Source organism: Spermophilus citellus (assembly GCF_964194105.1).
Source record: "Spermophilus citellus genome assembly, chromosome: 2".
NCBI lineage: Eukaryota > Metazoa > Chordata > Mammalia > Rodentia > Sciuridae > Spermophilus > Spermophilus citellus.
Window position 1 is genome coordinate 5835737 of NC_138183.1, and position 17123 is coordinate 5852859.

General features: G+C 51.4%; 1 protein-coding gene across 3 annotated transcripts in view; it reads right to left on the minus strand.

The window, feature by feature from the left end:
• Window positions 1-6978: 6978 nt before the first annotated feature.
• The window catches only part of ASS1 (argininosuccinate synthase 1), a 45905-nt gene continuing 35760 nt past the window's right edge, over window positions 6979-17123 (minus strand). For all 3 annotated transcript variants that reach the window (XM_081281767.1, XM_081281768.1, XM_081281766.1), the window contains exons 14-16: window positions 12271-12427; window positions 8570-8635; window positions 6979-7266 (exon numbers count right to left, since the gene is read on the minus strand). In XM_081281767.1, coding sequence (XP_081137893.1) covers window positions 7221-7266; window positions 8570-8635; window positions 12271-12427 — 269 coding nt within the window. In that variant the 3' untranslated portion in view covers window positions 6979-7220. The remainder of the gene's footprint in view (window positions 7267-8569; window positions 8636-12270; window positions 12428-17123) is intronic.

The window sequence follows — 17123 nt, forward strand, 5'->3', positions numbered from 1 at the left end:
TCCACCTAAACTTAAGAATAAATATTACAAAACCCCCCCAAACAATAAACAAACAAAAAAACTCAATAGCATCAAGCCAGGTGTGATGGTGTATGTCTATTATCCCAGGTACCTGGGAGGCTGAGTCAGGAGGATTACAAACTTAAGGACAACCTTGGCAAAGTAGTGAGGCACTATCTCAAAATCATAATGGTAATAGTTATAGTAACAACAACAATAATAAAGACCTAGGGGTGTAGCTCAGTGGTAGAGTACATGCCTAACATGTATGAGACCTTGAATTTGGTTCTCAGAACCACAAACTAAAATTTTGTTCAAGAATTTTGTGTCTATGTTCATGTGGGATATGAATCTTCCATTCTCTTGTGATGTATTTGGTTTCTGTATTATGGTAAGAGTGGCTACAACAATATCATTAACAACAAACTCTCAACAAACCAGAAATAGACGAAAATTTCTTTGACCAGCCTTATGCTAGCATCAAACTCAATGGTGAAAGGCTCAATATTTTCTACCTAAGATCAGAAATAAACTAAAATACTCATTCTCATTACCTCTTTAGAACATATTACCAGTAGTCCAAGATAGTACATAAGGCAAGAAAAAGAAATAGAAGGACTAAAGATCCAAAAAGAAGCAAAATTGCTCTTATTTGCAGATCACATGGTCAAATATTTAGAAAACCTAAAGGATTCTACAAAGTAGATACTAGAAATGTTGAGCAAATTCGCATTATTGCAGCATACAAGGAGGTCATTTATACAAAAATCAACTGAATTTCTATGCACCATCAATAAACAACTAGAAAAACATTTTAAACTCCATTTAGCTAGCTAGCATAAAAGTAAAATAATTAGTCAACAAATTTAACAAAAATATGTGACTTGCACTTTGAAAATTATAAAATTTTGCAAAGGGAAATTAAATAAAACCTAAATAAATGATGAGCTATACCATGTTCATGGATTGGAAATTTTGATATTAAAATAGCAACTCTCCTGGAATTGATCTGTAGTTTTAATGCAATTCAAATAAAAATTCTAGCAAGGTTTAAAAGTAAACAATAATCCATTCTTAATATAATTATATAGAAAGGCAAAGGACCCAGAATAATAATTTTTAAAAGTCTTGAAAAAGAGGAATAAGTTTGGAAGACTTATGGCACCTAATTTCAAAACTTACAATAAAGCTACACTAATCAAGTTACTGTTTGGGGTGTAAAGATAGACATGAATAAATAGATCAATGAAACATCTGTAACTCAAATGATCAACTGATTTTTTTCATGGGGGACTGGGGATTTAATCTAGGGATGCTTTGTCATTGAGCTACATCCCTCATTCTTTTTATTTGAGGTAGGATCTCACTAAGTTGCTCAACGCCTTTGTTGCTGAGGCTGGCCTAAAACTTATGATCCTCAGCCTCCTGAGTCACTGGAATTTCAGGTGTGTGCTACCATGACTGACCCACTGACAAAGATGCAAAGGTAATTTGATAGGGAAAAGATAGACTTTTAAGCAAATTGTACTGGAAGAGCTAAACATCAATATATTAAAAATAAAGCTTGACCCTTAAACACAACCAACACAAAATGAACTCTAAATGTATCAAGGATTTAATTCTACAAAAGACATTCATTAGAAGAAGTATTTTTAAAAGTTCTTCAGTGGAAGGAAAATGATATAGTTGGAAACTGATTTACACAATGGAATGCAGAGCACCAGAAACGGAAAGACATGAATAGATATAAAGCATTCTGTTCTTGTTTCAACTTTTTAAAACGATTTGGCTGTCTAAAGCAAAAAATAATAGCAATGTATTATAGGTTTGTTTGTTAATATACTATTAACTGGGTACACCCAGCCCACAGAGTTTTGCAGAAGTAATATGTATGACAGCCAAAAGCACAAAGTGAAATGTTCTGAGGTTGCACTGTTGCAGGGTCTTAGATTACAGTTTCAGTGGCATAATATTAATTGAAGGTAGCCTGAGGTATATTAAGGTTTTATATGGTAAATTCAAGAGAAGCCACTAAGAAAGTAATAAGAAGTATACCTAAAAAGCCAAGTTCTAAAAATTTTTTCAATTAAATCCAACAAAACACAGAAAAAAAAGTAATTTAGAATATGGAGAAAACTAAATCTATAATTGCAGAAAAGTTAAGTAGTCAGAGAATGTCCATGTGATGGAATATTATATAGATGTTTAAAATGTTTATGGAGAGTTTTAAAATTTTGTTTGTAGTTGTTGATGTTGATGGACCCTTATTTTATCTATTTGTATATGGTGCTGAGAATCAAACCCATTGCTTCTCACATGCTAGGCAAGCGCTGTACCACTGAGCTACAACTTCAGCCCTACGGAGAGTTATTCATGGTGTAGAAAAAGGTGTCTCAGCACAGTAGGTAGCATGTCAGTCTCATAATGGTGTAGAAAAGTGTTTATGATAAATGTCAAAAATTTAAAAGCAGGATGCAAAGTGTATATATTAAAGTATAAGCATATGAAGTACACACTTACAATTTAAAGTATAAATATAAAGTATACATTTATATAGTATAAAATGTAAAATATTGGAACCACATGGACCATCTCCTGCACTGAGGGTGGAGCTCAGTGGTAGACTGTGTGTTTGCCATGCATGAGACGCTGGGCTCAGTCTCCGGCACACACACACACACACACACACACACACACACACGTGTGTGTGTATTTATTTATTTATTTACACTTTATCTAAATAATGCTGCAAAAGTATTATGAGCATAGAAACATGTGACAAAAAGAAATATACCAAATATAAGCAGTTTGGTGTTTCTTTTTTTCTTTTTTTTTTTAGTTGTAGTTGGATGCAATACCTTGATTTTATTTATTTATTTTTATGTGGTGCTGAGGATGGAACCCAGGGCCTTGCACGTGCTAGGCAAGCCCTCCACCGCTGAGCCACAACCCCATCCCAGAGTTTGGTGTCTCTAACTGGGTAGTGAGACAATGGGTAAGTTTTTCTATGAGTTTTCTTTCCTTTTTCTTTCTTTCTTTCTTTTTTTTTTTTAAGATTCAGATTTTCATCATGGTTGGAGGTCTGAGTTTGGTACTTGGTTCTGTCACCTGTTAGCTGAGTGGCCTTGGGCAAATCAATTTCTCTGCATGGCAGTGCTTTCTCTGCAAAATCAAGACAAAGGTATCAACCCCATATGTTGTTTTGAAATTCATTGACAATATGGGAATAAAGTGTATAGCAAAGTATCAGCATGAATTTTTTTTATTATTATTATTTTTTAGTTCTCGGCGGACACAACATCTTTGTTGGTATGTGGTGCTGAGGATCGAACCCGGGCCGCACGCATGCCAGGCGAGCGCGCTACCGCTTGAGCCACATCCCCAGCCCCCAGCATGAATTTTTTTTTTTAATATTCCTGGAGTCATTCATTATTACCATGGGCATTTACAATCATACAAAATAAGTTTTAAAAAGCAAACCTCGGCTGGACTAAGTGGTGCATACCAGTTATCTCAGGGACTCAGAAGGCTGAGGCAGGAGGATTACCAAATTTAGGGCCAGTAAATAAGACAGGATAAGTAATGGACCCCAATCAAGGCTTTTTAAATATAAAGGCCACTCCAAGAGGTTTCTGGGGGGACATTCCAAACATTCCAGCCAAGTCCTGTGTCCCAGGTGATGGGAATGAAGAGGGGTGACAGACCTTGCTGAAGGCCACAGACTCAAGGACTGACCGACAGCTTCAACACTTTCCCAATACCCATTAGTGTAGATTTTGAACAACGGTGTTGGTACTTTTCTTTTTTTTTTCTTTTTCTTTTTTTTTAATTTAATATTTATTTTTTAGTTTTCAGTGGACACAACATCTTTGTATGTGGTGCTGAGGATCGAACCCGGGCCGCACACATGCCAGGCGAGCGTGCTACCACTTGAGCCACATCCCCAGCCCAGTGTTGGTACTTTTCAAGACCTTATTAGCACAGATGTTGACCACTGCCCCTTCCCAGTGGCTAAATAAGCCGATAGCCATGTAGGCTTAAGTGGTAACACCTATCTGTCCTCGATCACCCTGTGGGAGCTGTCTCTTCTCACCTGAATACACCCTACTCCTCCTCATCCCAGACAAGAAGCTGAGGCTGAAATCTGCTTCCACCATGGTGGAAGCTCAGTGAGACCCTGTCTCAAAATCAAGTGAAGAGAGCTGTGGATGTGGCTCAGTGGTAGAGCACCCCTGGGTTCCATGCCTCAGTACCACAAAGAAAAGAAGGGGGCAAAACGAAACAAACAAACAACAACAACAAAAATCCAGCAAAACTTCTTCTGAATGAATGACGTGGAGGTCCCAGGGGTCAGGTTCCAAGCCTAGGACCAGGCGAGGCCCAGAGCAGGCAGCGCTCAAGTCTCCCCAGTAAGAACGACAGGCAAAGGTCAAAAGGTGGATTTGGGCAGAAACTTCCCTGGGACCCCCAGTAGAACTGGAGGGCAGAAAGGGCATGCCATCCCTCTCCTTTCTGACAGGACCCACCTTTTCCCTTGAGAGTGTCCCCTTAGTGTTTGGTTGCAAGAGGCAAGAACTCTTCCACTAAGCCTCAGAGAACCTAGGTCAAGAAATGTCACCGTGGGCTGGGGATGTGGCTCAAGCGGTAGCGCGCTCGCCTAGTGTGCGTGCGGCCCGGGTTCGATCCTCAGCACCACATACCAACAAAGATGTTGTGTCCGCCGAGATTTAAGAAAAAAAATAAATAAATATCAAAATTCTCTCTCTCTCTCTGTCTCTCACTCTCTCTTAAAAAAAAAAAAAAAAGAAATGTCACCGTAAAACCATGACGCAAAGAAAAGATCACCAACTCCAATTTTAAATCAAATTAAAGCAAGCCTGTAATTCTGGCCAGGACTGTCTCTCCTGAAATCCTTGGGTTAGTGGACAGTCCCCGGCTCTCTAGGAGAGCACAAAAAGCTGCAAAGTGTGTGTGTGTCTGTGTGTGTGTGTGTGTGTCTTGAGACCTTACAGATAACAGGATTTGACAAGCATAATACAAAGGCAGAGAGTAGGTAATGATCTAAATGGTTCAACACTTCAAGGTAGGGAGTAAATTTAGATCCCACACCAGAATTTATGAGGCGCCACTGAGGTTTCAGAGAGGGTTGCTCTCTGGTCAGGGAAAGCCAGGCATTCCAAGCAAGTTTAGAAATCGCAGTCATTTATAGTAAAACAGAAATCAACTTTTCCTGACTTTGTGACAAGACGGCTCCCACTCTTCAGAGGGAATTAGGCTGGGTCCATCAGTCACCAGGTTCCATGAAGTTCCAGGATGGACCTTGTAAGCTCCTTGCTTAGCATCTGGATGGCCATCTTAAGTGACAGCCGCATTTCTGAGAAGGCCTCACCGCTCTCTCACACCAACCCCACCCTTAACGGCCTGCATTAGGACCCGCCTGGCTCTGACTCCTGAGCCTGCCCCAGAAAAGTCCCGAACCTACATCTATGGAGAGATGGCCTTTGTCGGCTCTCTGCCCAGCTCGTCCTTCACTCCTCGCTCCCTCTCCTGGCTCCTCGCTTTCCTCTGACACCCGAACCCCTGCCCCTCTCCCCTGCCTTCCCTCTCCCCTCCTCCTCCCTCTGCTTTTCCAGGAACCTGGGTCCACGGGACTAGGTTGCTGGCCATGGGCTGTGACAAAGCAGAGGCCTTCTGTGAGACCAAAGCAGTGACAAAGCCCCCTTCAAACTTTGATTCTGTGGTCAGACCAGAGCAACAGGCTGAGTTCATCAGAAGGGATAGGAAAGGGGAAGAGGGGACACTCTCAAGGGAGACAGTGGTCCTCCCAGAGAGGAGGGTGATGGCAGGCCCCTCCTGCCCTCCAGTTTTATTGGGAGTCCCTCTCAAGCCTGTCTTTTGACTGCAGCAGAGGAGCTGCACGGAGCTCCAGGAGAGGGAGGCGTGGTGCTCAGAGTTGACTTCAAGGAAATCAAGTCCCCTGTATCTCCTAGATGGACCTGTGTGGGTTTGCTATGGTCTCCCCTGTTTTTGTCACAATTTCCCCTTAATTGGTTCATTACCCTTTGGACAGTCCCCACCGAGCTTTTTGTGATAATTTGGATGTCAGGGGACAGGGGTTGGGATGGAGTCTTGCATAGTTTCGGGAGGGTCCAGGCCACGTGGAAGGGCACGACCTGATCTTAAAACAAGAGTTTTACTTAAGGGGAGGAGACCATGGCTGGGGAGGTTGACAGACCAAGCCCCCTTCTTCCAGGTGCTTATCTGCTCCCCAGGGTCTCCAGCTGTCCAGCTCGCCCGACCCAGACCCATTAACACTGAGGCCGGATCTTGAAGTGAGGTTCTGATTGGCCCAGCCCAGGTCAGGTGTCCAGCCACAGCCCAATCAGATGCGGCCAAGGGGGCGGGGTCATGGCACAGGCCCCAGGACTGGCTGCACAGGGAACCCTGCGGACCGTCCGCAGCGCGCCCACTACATTCTGTGCCAGCTCCTTCCTTCTCTCTGCCCAGCTTCTCACTGCATATTTTAGGCTGCTCTAGGCCAATCATAAGCCACTTTGCTGAGGGGTGAAGGTGGGATATGGTCAGTCGGGGATGCCATATCAGGGGTTCCCTGTGGGTCTCGGGCAAAGGCGCACCCTAGGAAATGGCTGTGTGCCCATCATGCTCCCAAGCAGGTCATTGAACCTCTCCATGGCTTCCCTGGCACATGCCACAGGGTCACTGTTGGAGACAAGTTCCCAGGCTGTTGGGGTGGGGTCTGCCCCGCACTGGGACTTCTGGAGTTTTTGCTGGAGGAGAGAGGGGTCCGTTCTGCCAGTAAACACCCTCTCTGGCACATGGAGGCCCCACGCAGCACTTGAATCAGAAAACACAGGTTGGGTAAGGAAAGCACGATTTTACATACACACACACACACACACACACACACACACACACACACACCACTCGGTAGAAATAAAGAAACAAAAGATTAATATATCTTTTTTTAAATTGTCATTTCACAGCTCCCCCCTGCAGCCACCCCCACCCTTCTCTTCAATGACCACTTTTTCAGGCTACAAGGGACCAGGGAACAAAGCTGGGGCCCAGGGCAACCCTTCGAGACTGCCAGGCCAGGAGAACAAGTCACAATTACAAATGATCACAACAATTAGCGCCTGTACTTGGGCAAGGGCAGAGTGAGGAGGCCCTGCTCCTCCTGTCAGCAGGCCTATTTGGCTCTATTTGGCGGTGACCTTGCTCTGGAGCCGGTGATATTCCTTCAGCCTGGAAACCAGATTCAAAACAAAGAAAAATGTAAATCAACAGTAACAACAGGGCACTCAGCTCAATTAGTCCAGGCAGGACCCCATGGGGGCAGCTGTGTGTTAAGATGTTTGAGAAGTTGTCTTTTTCTTCTCTCCACTCTCCCATCCTGGCCCCTCCTGCCCTCCAATCAGGGTAAGGTAATTAATTTATCTTAGGGGGAAAACATGTTTGTCATTGTTGAAGACAAAGCATTTAACTGGCAATGGGAGAAAGGAAGAGGCCATTGTGAAATCCCGGTGTGTGCTGGGCCATTTAAAAGGGTTCACAGAATCATCCAATACACAGGAGGGCCTAGAGGGTGGGGGAGGGGGAGGTGACTGCAGGGAGGTCCTGCTGGAGTCAGTGTCTGAGGTGACTCTGGGGGAGAAGAGTGGCTCTGTCCCGGGCACATTGCTCTAACCTTCTTCCTGACCCCAAAGCTGGACGGGCAGGCCTTCTACTTCCTAGCTGGGTGACCCAGGACAAGTTACTTAACCACTCTGAGACTGTTTCCAGGGAATTGCAAATTTGGGTAAGGATTAAGTGAGGCACCCAGGACTGAGCCTGGGGTGGGGGCTTAGTCTGCAGTGGCTGCTGGTAATGAATGACCCTGTGTGCCCTTGAGGACACTGGCCTTGGGCTGGGGGCACCTGCTGCTGGGCACTGGGCTCTTCCTGTGTGCCAGGGTTGCCATGTGCTTGGTTCCCCTGAGCTCATATGGAGCCTTCCCTGCACCTGTCAGCAGGTGCGTTTAACACCCTCACTGTGACTCGCAGAGGTTGGGAAGGGGTCTGAGACCCTACTGCAAAAGCCAGGACTTGAACCTGGGTCTGAGGGACTTCAGACCACATATATCTCCCGAGTGGTGGAGAGCCAAGTGGCTAGGGGGTCTCCCACTAGACCTTCAGCCCAGGGCGGTGACATAATGGCTACTTTGTACTGCTAAGCCATTTCCTTGTCCACCCTGCCCAGGGGAGCTCACAGAGGAGTCCTGGGGTTGAAGGGGCTAGGGTGAGTGTCAGAGGCACAGGACAGGAGCCAGGAACCGGGATGCCAGGCTCTGCTGCAGCTGTTGGCTGTCACAGATCCCTTCGGCCCCACTGAGGATGGGAGTAGCTGGGTGCGGAGCAGGCGTGGGGGCTACTGTGGGCACATGGACAAGAAGGTAGGTTTGTCCAGGGCAGGGCAGCCATCAGGGGAGTCAAGGTCCCATCAGAGCCTATTCCCCTCTCCCCCCGCATCTGGGGACTCTGAGGACCCAGCAGGGCCCAGAGCTTCTCACCTGAGGGAGTTGATGTTGATGAAGCCGGTGGCATCCAGGGGCTCATAATCACCCTGCACGTTCATGCTGCAAGGAAGGTGGACACCTGTCAGCCCACGGGGCCTTGTCCTCAATCAGAGGACGGCCCGGGGAGCTCCACCCTGTCAATACCCAGGCCTCTGTGGGTCCCCCTGGCTCCCGCACTGTGGCTTTTCACGGGATTCCAGGAGCCCTATTCTGGGCTGGCACGGGCCACAAGGTCCCACAGGGCTCCCAGCAGCCTCTTCCCGGTACACAGTGACAGGCAGGGGGCTGCCAGGTCTCGGGAGGGGACTCAGTCAGAACCGACCCTATGGAATCCTCCTCTAAGCCAGAGCGCGCCATCTGCAAACCAAGGAGGCCTCCAAGCCAGCTCTGCCCCCAGGGAGGGTCCAGGAAAAGTTGAGGACATTCAGTGGCCCGAAGGTGCACAGTGCAGCCCGATGGTCCCTTTCAAGCTGCAAGGATGCCAACAGCTACAGCACCAGCATCTCAGTAAAGCCACGTTTCCCTGCTTGTCCCCAAGCCAGTCCCCCTAACCCACCCTGGAACCTGGGCGTCCACCACCTGAACAGTGCCGGTCACAGGCTGCAGGACGCCCTTTGCAGGCGCCACCCTCCAGACCCAACAGCCTTCCTCTTCCAGCCTTCTCCCCCGACCCCACCCCCACGGCAGTCCTTCAAGCCTGGGTTCGAATGCTGGCTCTGCTGCCACTGCGGGGGAGCCTCACACAGGCTCCTAGGGCTGCAGTCAGTGGTGGCCGTTCACAGCGACACAGCCAGCTTTACAGGGCACCATGGCTGGGACTTGTCGAGCACACTGCCTTGCCCAGGCTGGGTGTCCACCATGGACACGGGTCCATGCGACCCATCACCCAGCGCCTGGTTAGTAACTGCACTTGGGCACCACGGTCTCAGGCCGACTCTACCAGGCCACCCTGAGCTTCTGAGAGCAAGGGGTCCCCGACACGTCCCACTTGGAATCAGTCACTTGTCTTCATGTTTGCAGAACTCCAACCTCAGGATGACCTCAGTCTCAAGGTTCTTGATGACAAGGAGGTGGCCTGTCCCCTCAGGAGCCCTCTTTGGGGAGAGGGAGGGAATCTGTCACTTTCTGCAGTTCTGAAGTTGTGGCTCTGGCTGGCTCTTGGTGGACTGTGGACTTTCCACTGGAGCAAACTCTGCTCTGCCCTGCCAGACACTGCATCTTGTGCAGGGCTTGGGCCCTGCCTCCCAGGCCCTGCAGCAGGGACATGGAATGCTCCAGAAGCCACCCCATGCTGCTCCTCCCTTAACCCCACCCTCCATCTCCAGGGCCCCCTTCCTGCAGGGGAGCAGCTGCTGGGCTTCCATACACCCCTCACTAAGGAAAGGCTGGGCCAAGACCACCAGCCTCCTCAAATTGCTTTAGCAGACCTTGCTTGGGGTGGTGTGAGGGGACATGAATGTCTAAACACCCCATCACCACCACCACCACCAAACCACAGAACAGGCTTTGGATAGCCAGCCTCACCCCCATCCTCATATCCCCCACTTTGCAAGGACCCAGGACTCAGCCTGGGAAAGATGGGTTGCAGAGTCCTTCCTCTCCCTGTCCACAAGGCGCACTGTCCTTGACTACTGCCCCTCCCAAGTCCAAATAAATTCTTGCCAGGTGCAGTGGTGCACACCTGTAATCCCACCAGCTTGGGAGGCTGAGGCAGGAGGATGGCAAGTTTGAGGCCAACCTCAGCAACTTAGCAAGACCCTGTCTCAAAACAAAAAAATCAAAAGGTCTGGGGATGTGGCTCAGTGGCAAAGCACCCCTGGGTTCAATCCCTGGCACCAAACAACCACAAAATCTCCAAATTCTCCCAACCCCATCCAAGGTGGGGCTCTTCTAGATGGCTCTAACAACCCCTGCAAAGAGGAGCCCACTGGGAACAGACTTGTCCCACGAGGCCACAAGAGTTTCAAGAGGTGTTTCTGAGGAAAGAAAAACCTCTTTTTAAAATTGTGGTTTGGGGTATGTTGTGGGGGGAGGTGGAAAAAGAGTTTACAATGATTTTTTTCGCCTCCCCTGACGGTCTGCAGAAAACCTCTGTGCTTTTATTTTTGCTCATTCGAGTGGCTCTGACCTGCTCTATAATTACGTTACTTTCTACCCACTGTGCCGCGGCATTTCCAGTTCTGCTACCTCTCGCGGCTTCCTCGCTGGTCCCCGTGAGGCTGTCACTCAGGGGCTTTCAAGGCAGCGATGTAGAAATCAAAAAGAAAAGGGAAATGGTCGGAGACACAGTGAGAATAAATGCTTCTGCTTTTTTCTCTTTTTTTCCCCCTTTCCCTTTTTACTTTATTCATTTAATCTCCCTCAGTGAGACTGTAAGGCTTAATGAAGGGTTGGACAGATTATTAGAGGCTGCTGATTGGGAGGGGGAGGGAAGAAAGAGCCAGAGAGAGAAAGAGAGAAGATAATTTGACATTTACCCCGACTGATCTAAACTGATTCGGTTATATTTATGGCTTATAAAGTGTTTAGAAAGATTGAAGGGGGGGCAACTCAACATGGCAAGGAGAAGGGAAAGAAAAAAATAATATTGACTGCTAAACAAAACTCGTACCTTAATTCCCAACCGGCCTCCGGGAGGGAAGAGCTGCCCTGGGCCTGAGCTGGGCTGGGGTGGGGGCCCATGCCAGGTGGGGCTGCCTGTCCCTCAGGGGTTGCTCCCCACCCTGGTTTGGCCAGGTGACCTCCGAAGGAGACCTGGCTCCCCAGGGAAGGCAGAGCCCCCAGGCTGTTGCAAACCCAGGAGTGGATAAGCTCTCCCTGGCCCCCCAGCTCCCTGCACCGCCTGGTCTTTGGGGGAAGCTCCTTGAGGCTCTGTGGTTGGCTCCCTCCTCTGGGCGGCCGCCTCGTGGCCCAGCATGCCTGCCGCGCTCCCAGGCTTCAGCCCAGTTTCCCCCCTTGTGATACCCACGTGTCCTCGGCCGACCAGCTGGTTCTGCGGGCTGCCTCAGAAGACCTGCGCTCAAGGCATCTAAGCCGACATGCATGAGCCTTCACGGACATCCCCTGGACTCGGCGATTGCTAACCCCATGCTGCTCATGGTCCCCAAAACTAGGACGCCTGGGCCTCCCACCTCCCTCCACTTTCAAGGACTTTCAGAGCCACCTCCTAACCTTGTCAAATCTGTCTGTTCACGAGTTTTTTTTGTTTGCATCAGGGATTGAACCCAGGGGCACTCAACCACATTCAAGCCCTTTTTATACTAGAGGCAGGGTCTCACTGAGTTGCTCAGGGCCTCGCTAAGTTGCTGAGGCTGGCTTTGAACTTGTGATCCTCCTACCTCAGCCTCCAGAGCCGCTGGGATGGCAGGTGAGCGCCATGGTGCCCGGCCAGGCTCAGGACGTCTGCATAGCTCTCTCCCTGGACCGCCCCCTCAGGTTCACTCCTGCGGTTCCAATCCAGGCAACATCTCCACAACCCCAGTTTTAGACCAGCCATGGCACCCTGTCCTGCCTCCCAATCCATTGCCATCTTTCTCATTCCACATTCTGGGGATGGTTAGGTGGGTACCCAGGTAGTGGTCCTCCACGACACCTCACCTGCTCTGGGCACGCGTGTGACAAGTGCTCTGGCACACATTTACTGAGGAAGCCAGTTAGATGTGACACTGGACAGGAGGCGGAGAGGGGGCACCTACCTCACCAGCTCCTCATTGTAGAGAGACAGTGGGGACTCCCGGCCGAGGATGTACACCTGGCCCTTGAAGACGGACACCTGCACTTTCCCTTCCACCCGTTCCTGGGACTTGGCGATGCAGTGGCGCACAAATTCACACTCAGGGCTGTGCCAGAAACCTGCGGGGAGGAAAACACAAGGACACTAGGGAAGGTCCCTGCTGCCTGCCTCGGCCAGGGCCCAGGAGGACGGGGCTACGGGAAGGACGTGATTTGTAAATGGCCGGAGAAGAACATGCTCCCCACCCCTGTCCTGTGACCTTGCAAAGGGCGTATGGGTGACGAGGGGAATTTCTTATCCCTGAAATGCAGTCCCTTCCTCAGGGTAAGAGGACAGTGGCCACAGACACTTAGGCAGTGTCATGGCCAGGCAAGGGACACTTGGCTCGGCCCATTAGGGGTTCCAATCTTGCTGGGGAGGGCAGGAGACCTGGGACGGATGGAGGCCCATGCCCCTGGGGCTAAGCAGCACAGGTGCCCAGGACAGGCAGCTGGGTGGTGTTCAGGTCAGACTGACCAAGGATGTGCATGGCCTTCATCTCCTTGCCCCATTTCCCCACCTGTGAGTGGGGGGACAGGGCTGCTTCTGGGAAGAGCTGGGCCTGGCCGGGCGGGCCCCTGGTGTCACTGAACCACCCTCTATAGCCGCTGGTATTAGCATCTAGCATTTTCACTAGGAAAACAGAGGCCCACGCCGAGTCCTTCACCTGGACCAGCTCTGGGCCTCCTCGTGAGCAGCCTGCACTACGGCTGAGCCAGCAGGGTTCGGGGAGGGGCCACAGGCATGCATGGTGCCAGTGGGGCCTGGGCTCTGCCTCCTGCCCTGAGCCAGCAGCTTTCCTCCATGGCTAGAGAGTCAGGAGGCCTGAGAAATGCCCCCATGAGCTCCAGGTGCTCAGTCTCATTTGTCCTGGCCTCGGTGGCCAGCTCAGACCTACGGCACCACAAACCACCTCCCGTCTCTGCTGAGGAAGGCTAGGACCAAGGAGGGTGCAGGTGGCCAGGGCCAGGCTGGGGGAGGGACAGCCCCGGGAGTAGGGTTTCTGTGAAACAGAGCTGGGAAGGTGAGCCTACCTGGGGGCAGCTGCAGGCCAGATGGTGCGAGATCCCTGCCCTGATAAGGGGCTGGGTCAGCCCAGGGACCTTGGCTATTGTTGGAGCAGGGCCTGGGGGCACCTGCAGCGGCTCAGCTCTCGTGGGAAAGGGGCAGGCCTCTGGGGTGGGGTCCTGTGACTTGCAGAGGTGTGGGGGAAGAGGTGGGGTCCTCACCCTGCAGTGTCCTGGCAGTCGAGGTCCCAGCCTCGACAGGTGACTCAAGGCCCCTGTGACTTGTTTTCCTCGTTGACACAGTGAGAGACTAACTGCTCTCCAGGCTGCAGACTCAGTGAGAGCGCGCCCAGGGCACTGGGAACTTTGATCTGCGGTTTGGCACCACGACCTCTGCCAGCACTTCCTGTGCACAGTGAGGCAGAGGACCAGAGATGGAAAGGGCCTGTCCAAAGCCACACAGCAAGACCACGGAGGAACCCAGGTCTGACGGAGCATTCTTAAGTCTAGCCCGGGGCTTTCCCAGCATACCACTGGACCCCCATGGGAGGGGACAGTGTCCTTTTCCCTCTGTCTATTTTATTTGGGATAATTAGCCCATGAAGTTCCCCTGGGCTGGAAGGCAGGTGGAGATGGAGCTAGAGATAGTGCAGTAGAGATGGGTGGGAGCAACTGGCCTGAGCTTTATCTCCTGCCTCCACCTGGGGGGGGGGCTTTGGCTCAGGTTTCTTTTCCCAGTGGACCTGGCCTGGGATGAGGACGGTGACACTGGCCCAAGCTGCCTGGGGAGACCCGCCTGTGCTGTGGGTGGGGCCTGGGGCCGAGCTGCAGAGGCTCCCCTCCTGGTGCCCTCAAGGGACAGCCCAGCCCTCTACACACATGGTCCTTCTACCGGGAGTCGAGCTATGCCCCAAGTGACCTGCTCCTCCTTGGTCTCCCCCAGGGAACTGCAGCTGGGGTCCTGCAGGGAGACCAGGACATCTGGGACAGGGGAGGGGGAGAGGGAGCTGCCCAGACACGGCCAGGCAGAGGCAGGGAGGCGGTGGTCACAGAAGTCGGGGCATGGAGGGGAGGAGCCGGGCACGTGAAGGGCCTCCCCCTGCTCCTGTGCCTCAGTTTCCCCCACCCTGTGCCCTGAGGCCACCGGGCACCAAGGAAGCTAGGTGCTGCGGCAGAGTGGTGGCTCCGCAGAGGAGCCATACAGGACTGGGAAGAGAGCCGGCTGCCCCCCGCCTGGCACCCTGCAGTTTGCAGGAGGAGAAACGGAGGCTCAGGGAGGAAGGTTGTAAACCAGCCAGAGGCCTGACCCCGTCTCCAGCCTCCACGCTCAGAATCCAGGCCAGGCATTCATTTGGCTTCTCCACTCCTGCCCAGATCAGAGGCTGGACAGGGTCCATGTGCTCAGCCCTCCCCAGGAGCGAGAGAGACGGGGTGATGAGAAGCCAAGGCACAGGGAGGGAAAGTGGGGTGCTAGGGCCAAGCCCGGGTCTAGGCACAGGGAGGGAAAGTGGGGTGCTGGGGCCAAGCCCAGGTCTAGCACAGGGAGGGAAGTGGGGTGCTGGGGCCAAGCCCGGGTCTACAGTTCTATGTGCCCCTTGGGAGAAATCACATAAATGGCCCCCTTGGGGCTGTGAGGGGATGGTGGCTGCTGGAGGCTGGCTAGGAGGCCCGTGGGGCCGGGACATCGCAGGACCTGGGCAAAGTCAAAGCCAGCCAGAACCACCTGGGGTGAGCCCGACTCCCCATCCTCCCTCTCCTCCACTCTGTGGTTTTGTTTGCTTTTAAATCTCCTAATGGCTGTAGCTCATTTTGGGATTTAGAGGGCGCCTGACCCAGGCAGTGTGGCGCAGAGGCATGGTGCCCGCAGCCCGGGGCCGACCTGTGCCCCAGACACCCAGGGCTCCCCTGTCCTTGCTGTGGCACCCTGACCACTGCTTGATAAGGGTTCCCCTGGGATCCAGTGGAGTGACCAAGAACTCGGTATCTGAGGCCAGCCTGTGCTGAGTTCAAGGCCACCACACAGAGCGTCATGACCTTCGACGACTGTCTTTGCCTGAGCCTCAGCTATGGTCAGACAGCGGCCCTTGGTTCCCAGTCCAGGGCCTGACAGCGGGGGAGCAGGGGAAGCAACGCCAGAGCCGCATGGGGCAAGGGGCCACCTGGCCTCTACAGACACCCCCCGAACAGCAGGGCCAGGTGCCCTCTCCTCTGCTGCACCCCGCCACGTCTTAATGATGCTCCCATTTTGTAACCAAAATCTACCTTGCGGCGCTGAAATCCTGTGGTGCTCCCTAGCCGCAGGAAACAATAGCATTTAAACACCTGTACCTGGCAAGGGGGTCTCAGCTTCAAAGCTGTCTACAACAATGCAGTGAGAAGTGACTCCAGCCCACGGTCCCCGCCCCTGAGACTCTGGGAGGAGCTATGGTGGATCTTGGAAGGGCAGGAGGAGAGGGGAGCCGGGCTTAGCTCAGGGAGTGATGATGATCATCAAGATGTCAAGGTCGCCCTCAGGCAGCAGCCTGTCTCCCAACAGCTCACAGGGCTGTTAGAAGCAATTCCCCAAATCAGAGACACGTGACTATTCCAAACTGGGGCTCAGAAAACATCTTCTGTGTGTGGCCAGAAGGCCAATGCTTTAGGCTCTTTGGGTCCTTTGGTTTCTCAAAACTACTGGACAGCTGGGCACGGTGATGCTTGCCTATAATCCCAGCAGCTTGGGAGGCCGAGGTGGGAGGATGGCAAGCTCAAAGCCAGCCTCAGCAACAGCAAAGTGCTAAGCGACTCAGTGAGACCCTGTCTCTAAATAAAATGCAAAATAGGGCTGGGGATGTGGCTCAGTGGTTAAGCATCAAAACACTAGACAGCAGGTACAGGCCACATGGACACCAAGAGTATGGCTGTCCCATTAGAATTATTTATGGACACTGAAATATGAATTTTGTCAAATTTTCACAAGTCATAAAATAGCTTCCCAACTATTTAAAAATGTAAGCCAGGTTTGGGGGCACACACCTCTAATTGCAGCAGCTCAGGGGCCTGAAGCAGGAGGATCACAAGTTTGAGGCCAGACTCAGCAACTTACAGAGGCCCTAAACAACCGAGTGTGACCCTATCTCAAAATAAAAATGCATTTAAAAAGGGCTTGGGGATGTAGGTCAGTGGCCTATTCCTAGGACCAAAAATAAATAAATAAATAAAATAAAAACATAAAAATCAGGGGCGGGATGGTGGCTCAGCGGTAGAGCACTCGCCTAGCCTGGGCGGGACCCAGGTTTGATCCTCAGTACCACATAAAAATAAAGGCATTGTGTTGTGTCCATCTACACCTAAAAATAAATATTAAAAAAAAAAACATAAAAACTATTCTTAGCTCACGGGCTGAACAAGAACAGGTGATGGCTGGATTCAGGGGAATCCCTGATGTACAACATGGGCGTCAGCAGGCCTGATTCCAGCTCATGCCGATGGGCAAGGCGTGGGGCTGGGTCTGCTGGCCTGGAAGGTGGGTGCCAATGTCACCCGCTGACTCTTCCACTCATGGACTATGCCTGGGCCTGTGGCCACCGCAGTGGTTTCATGGTCAAGATCTGGCTCCTGCTGGGGGCAGTAGTGCACACCTATAAATCCCAGAAACTTGGGAACTGAGGCAGAAGGACCACAGACTCAAGGCCCACCTGGCGACTTAGGGAGGCCCTATCTCAAAATAAAACAGAAAGGGCCGCCATGTGGCTCAGGGTGGAGTGCCCGCTCAGCACGGGGAGGCCCT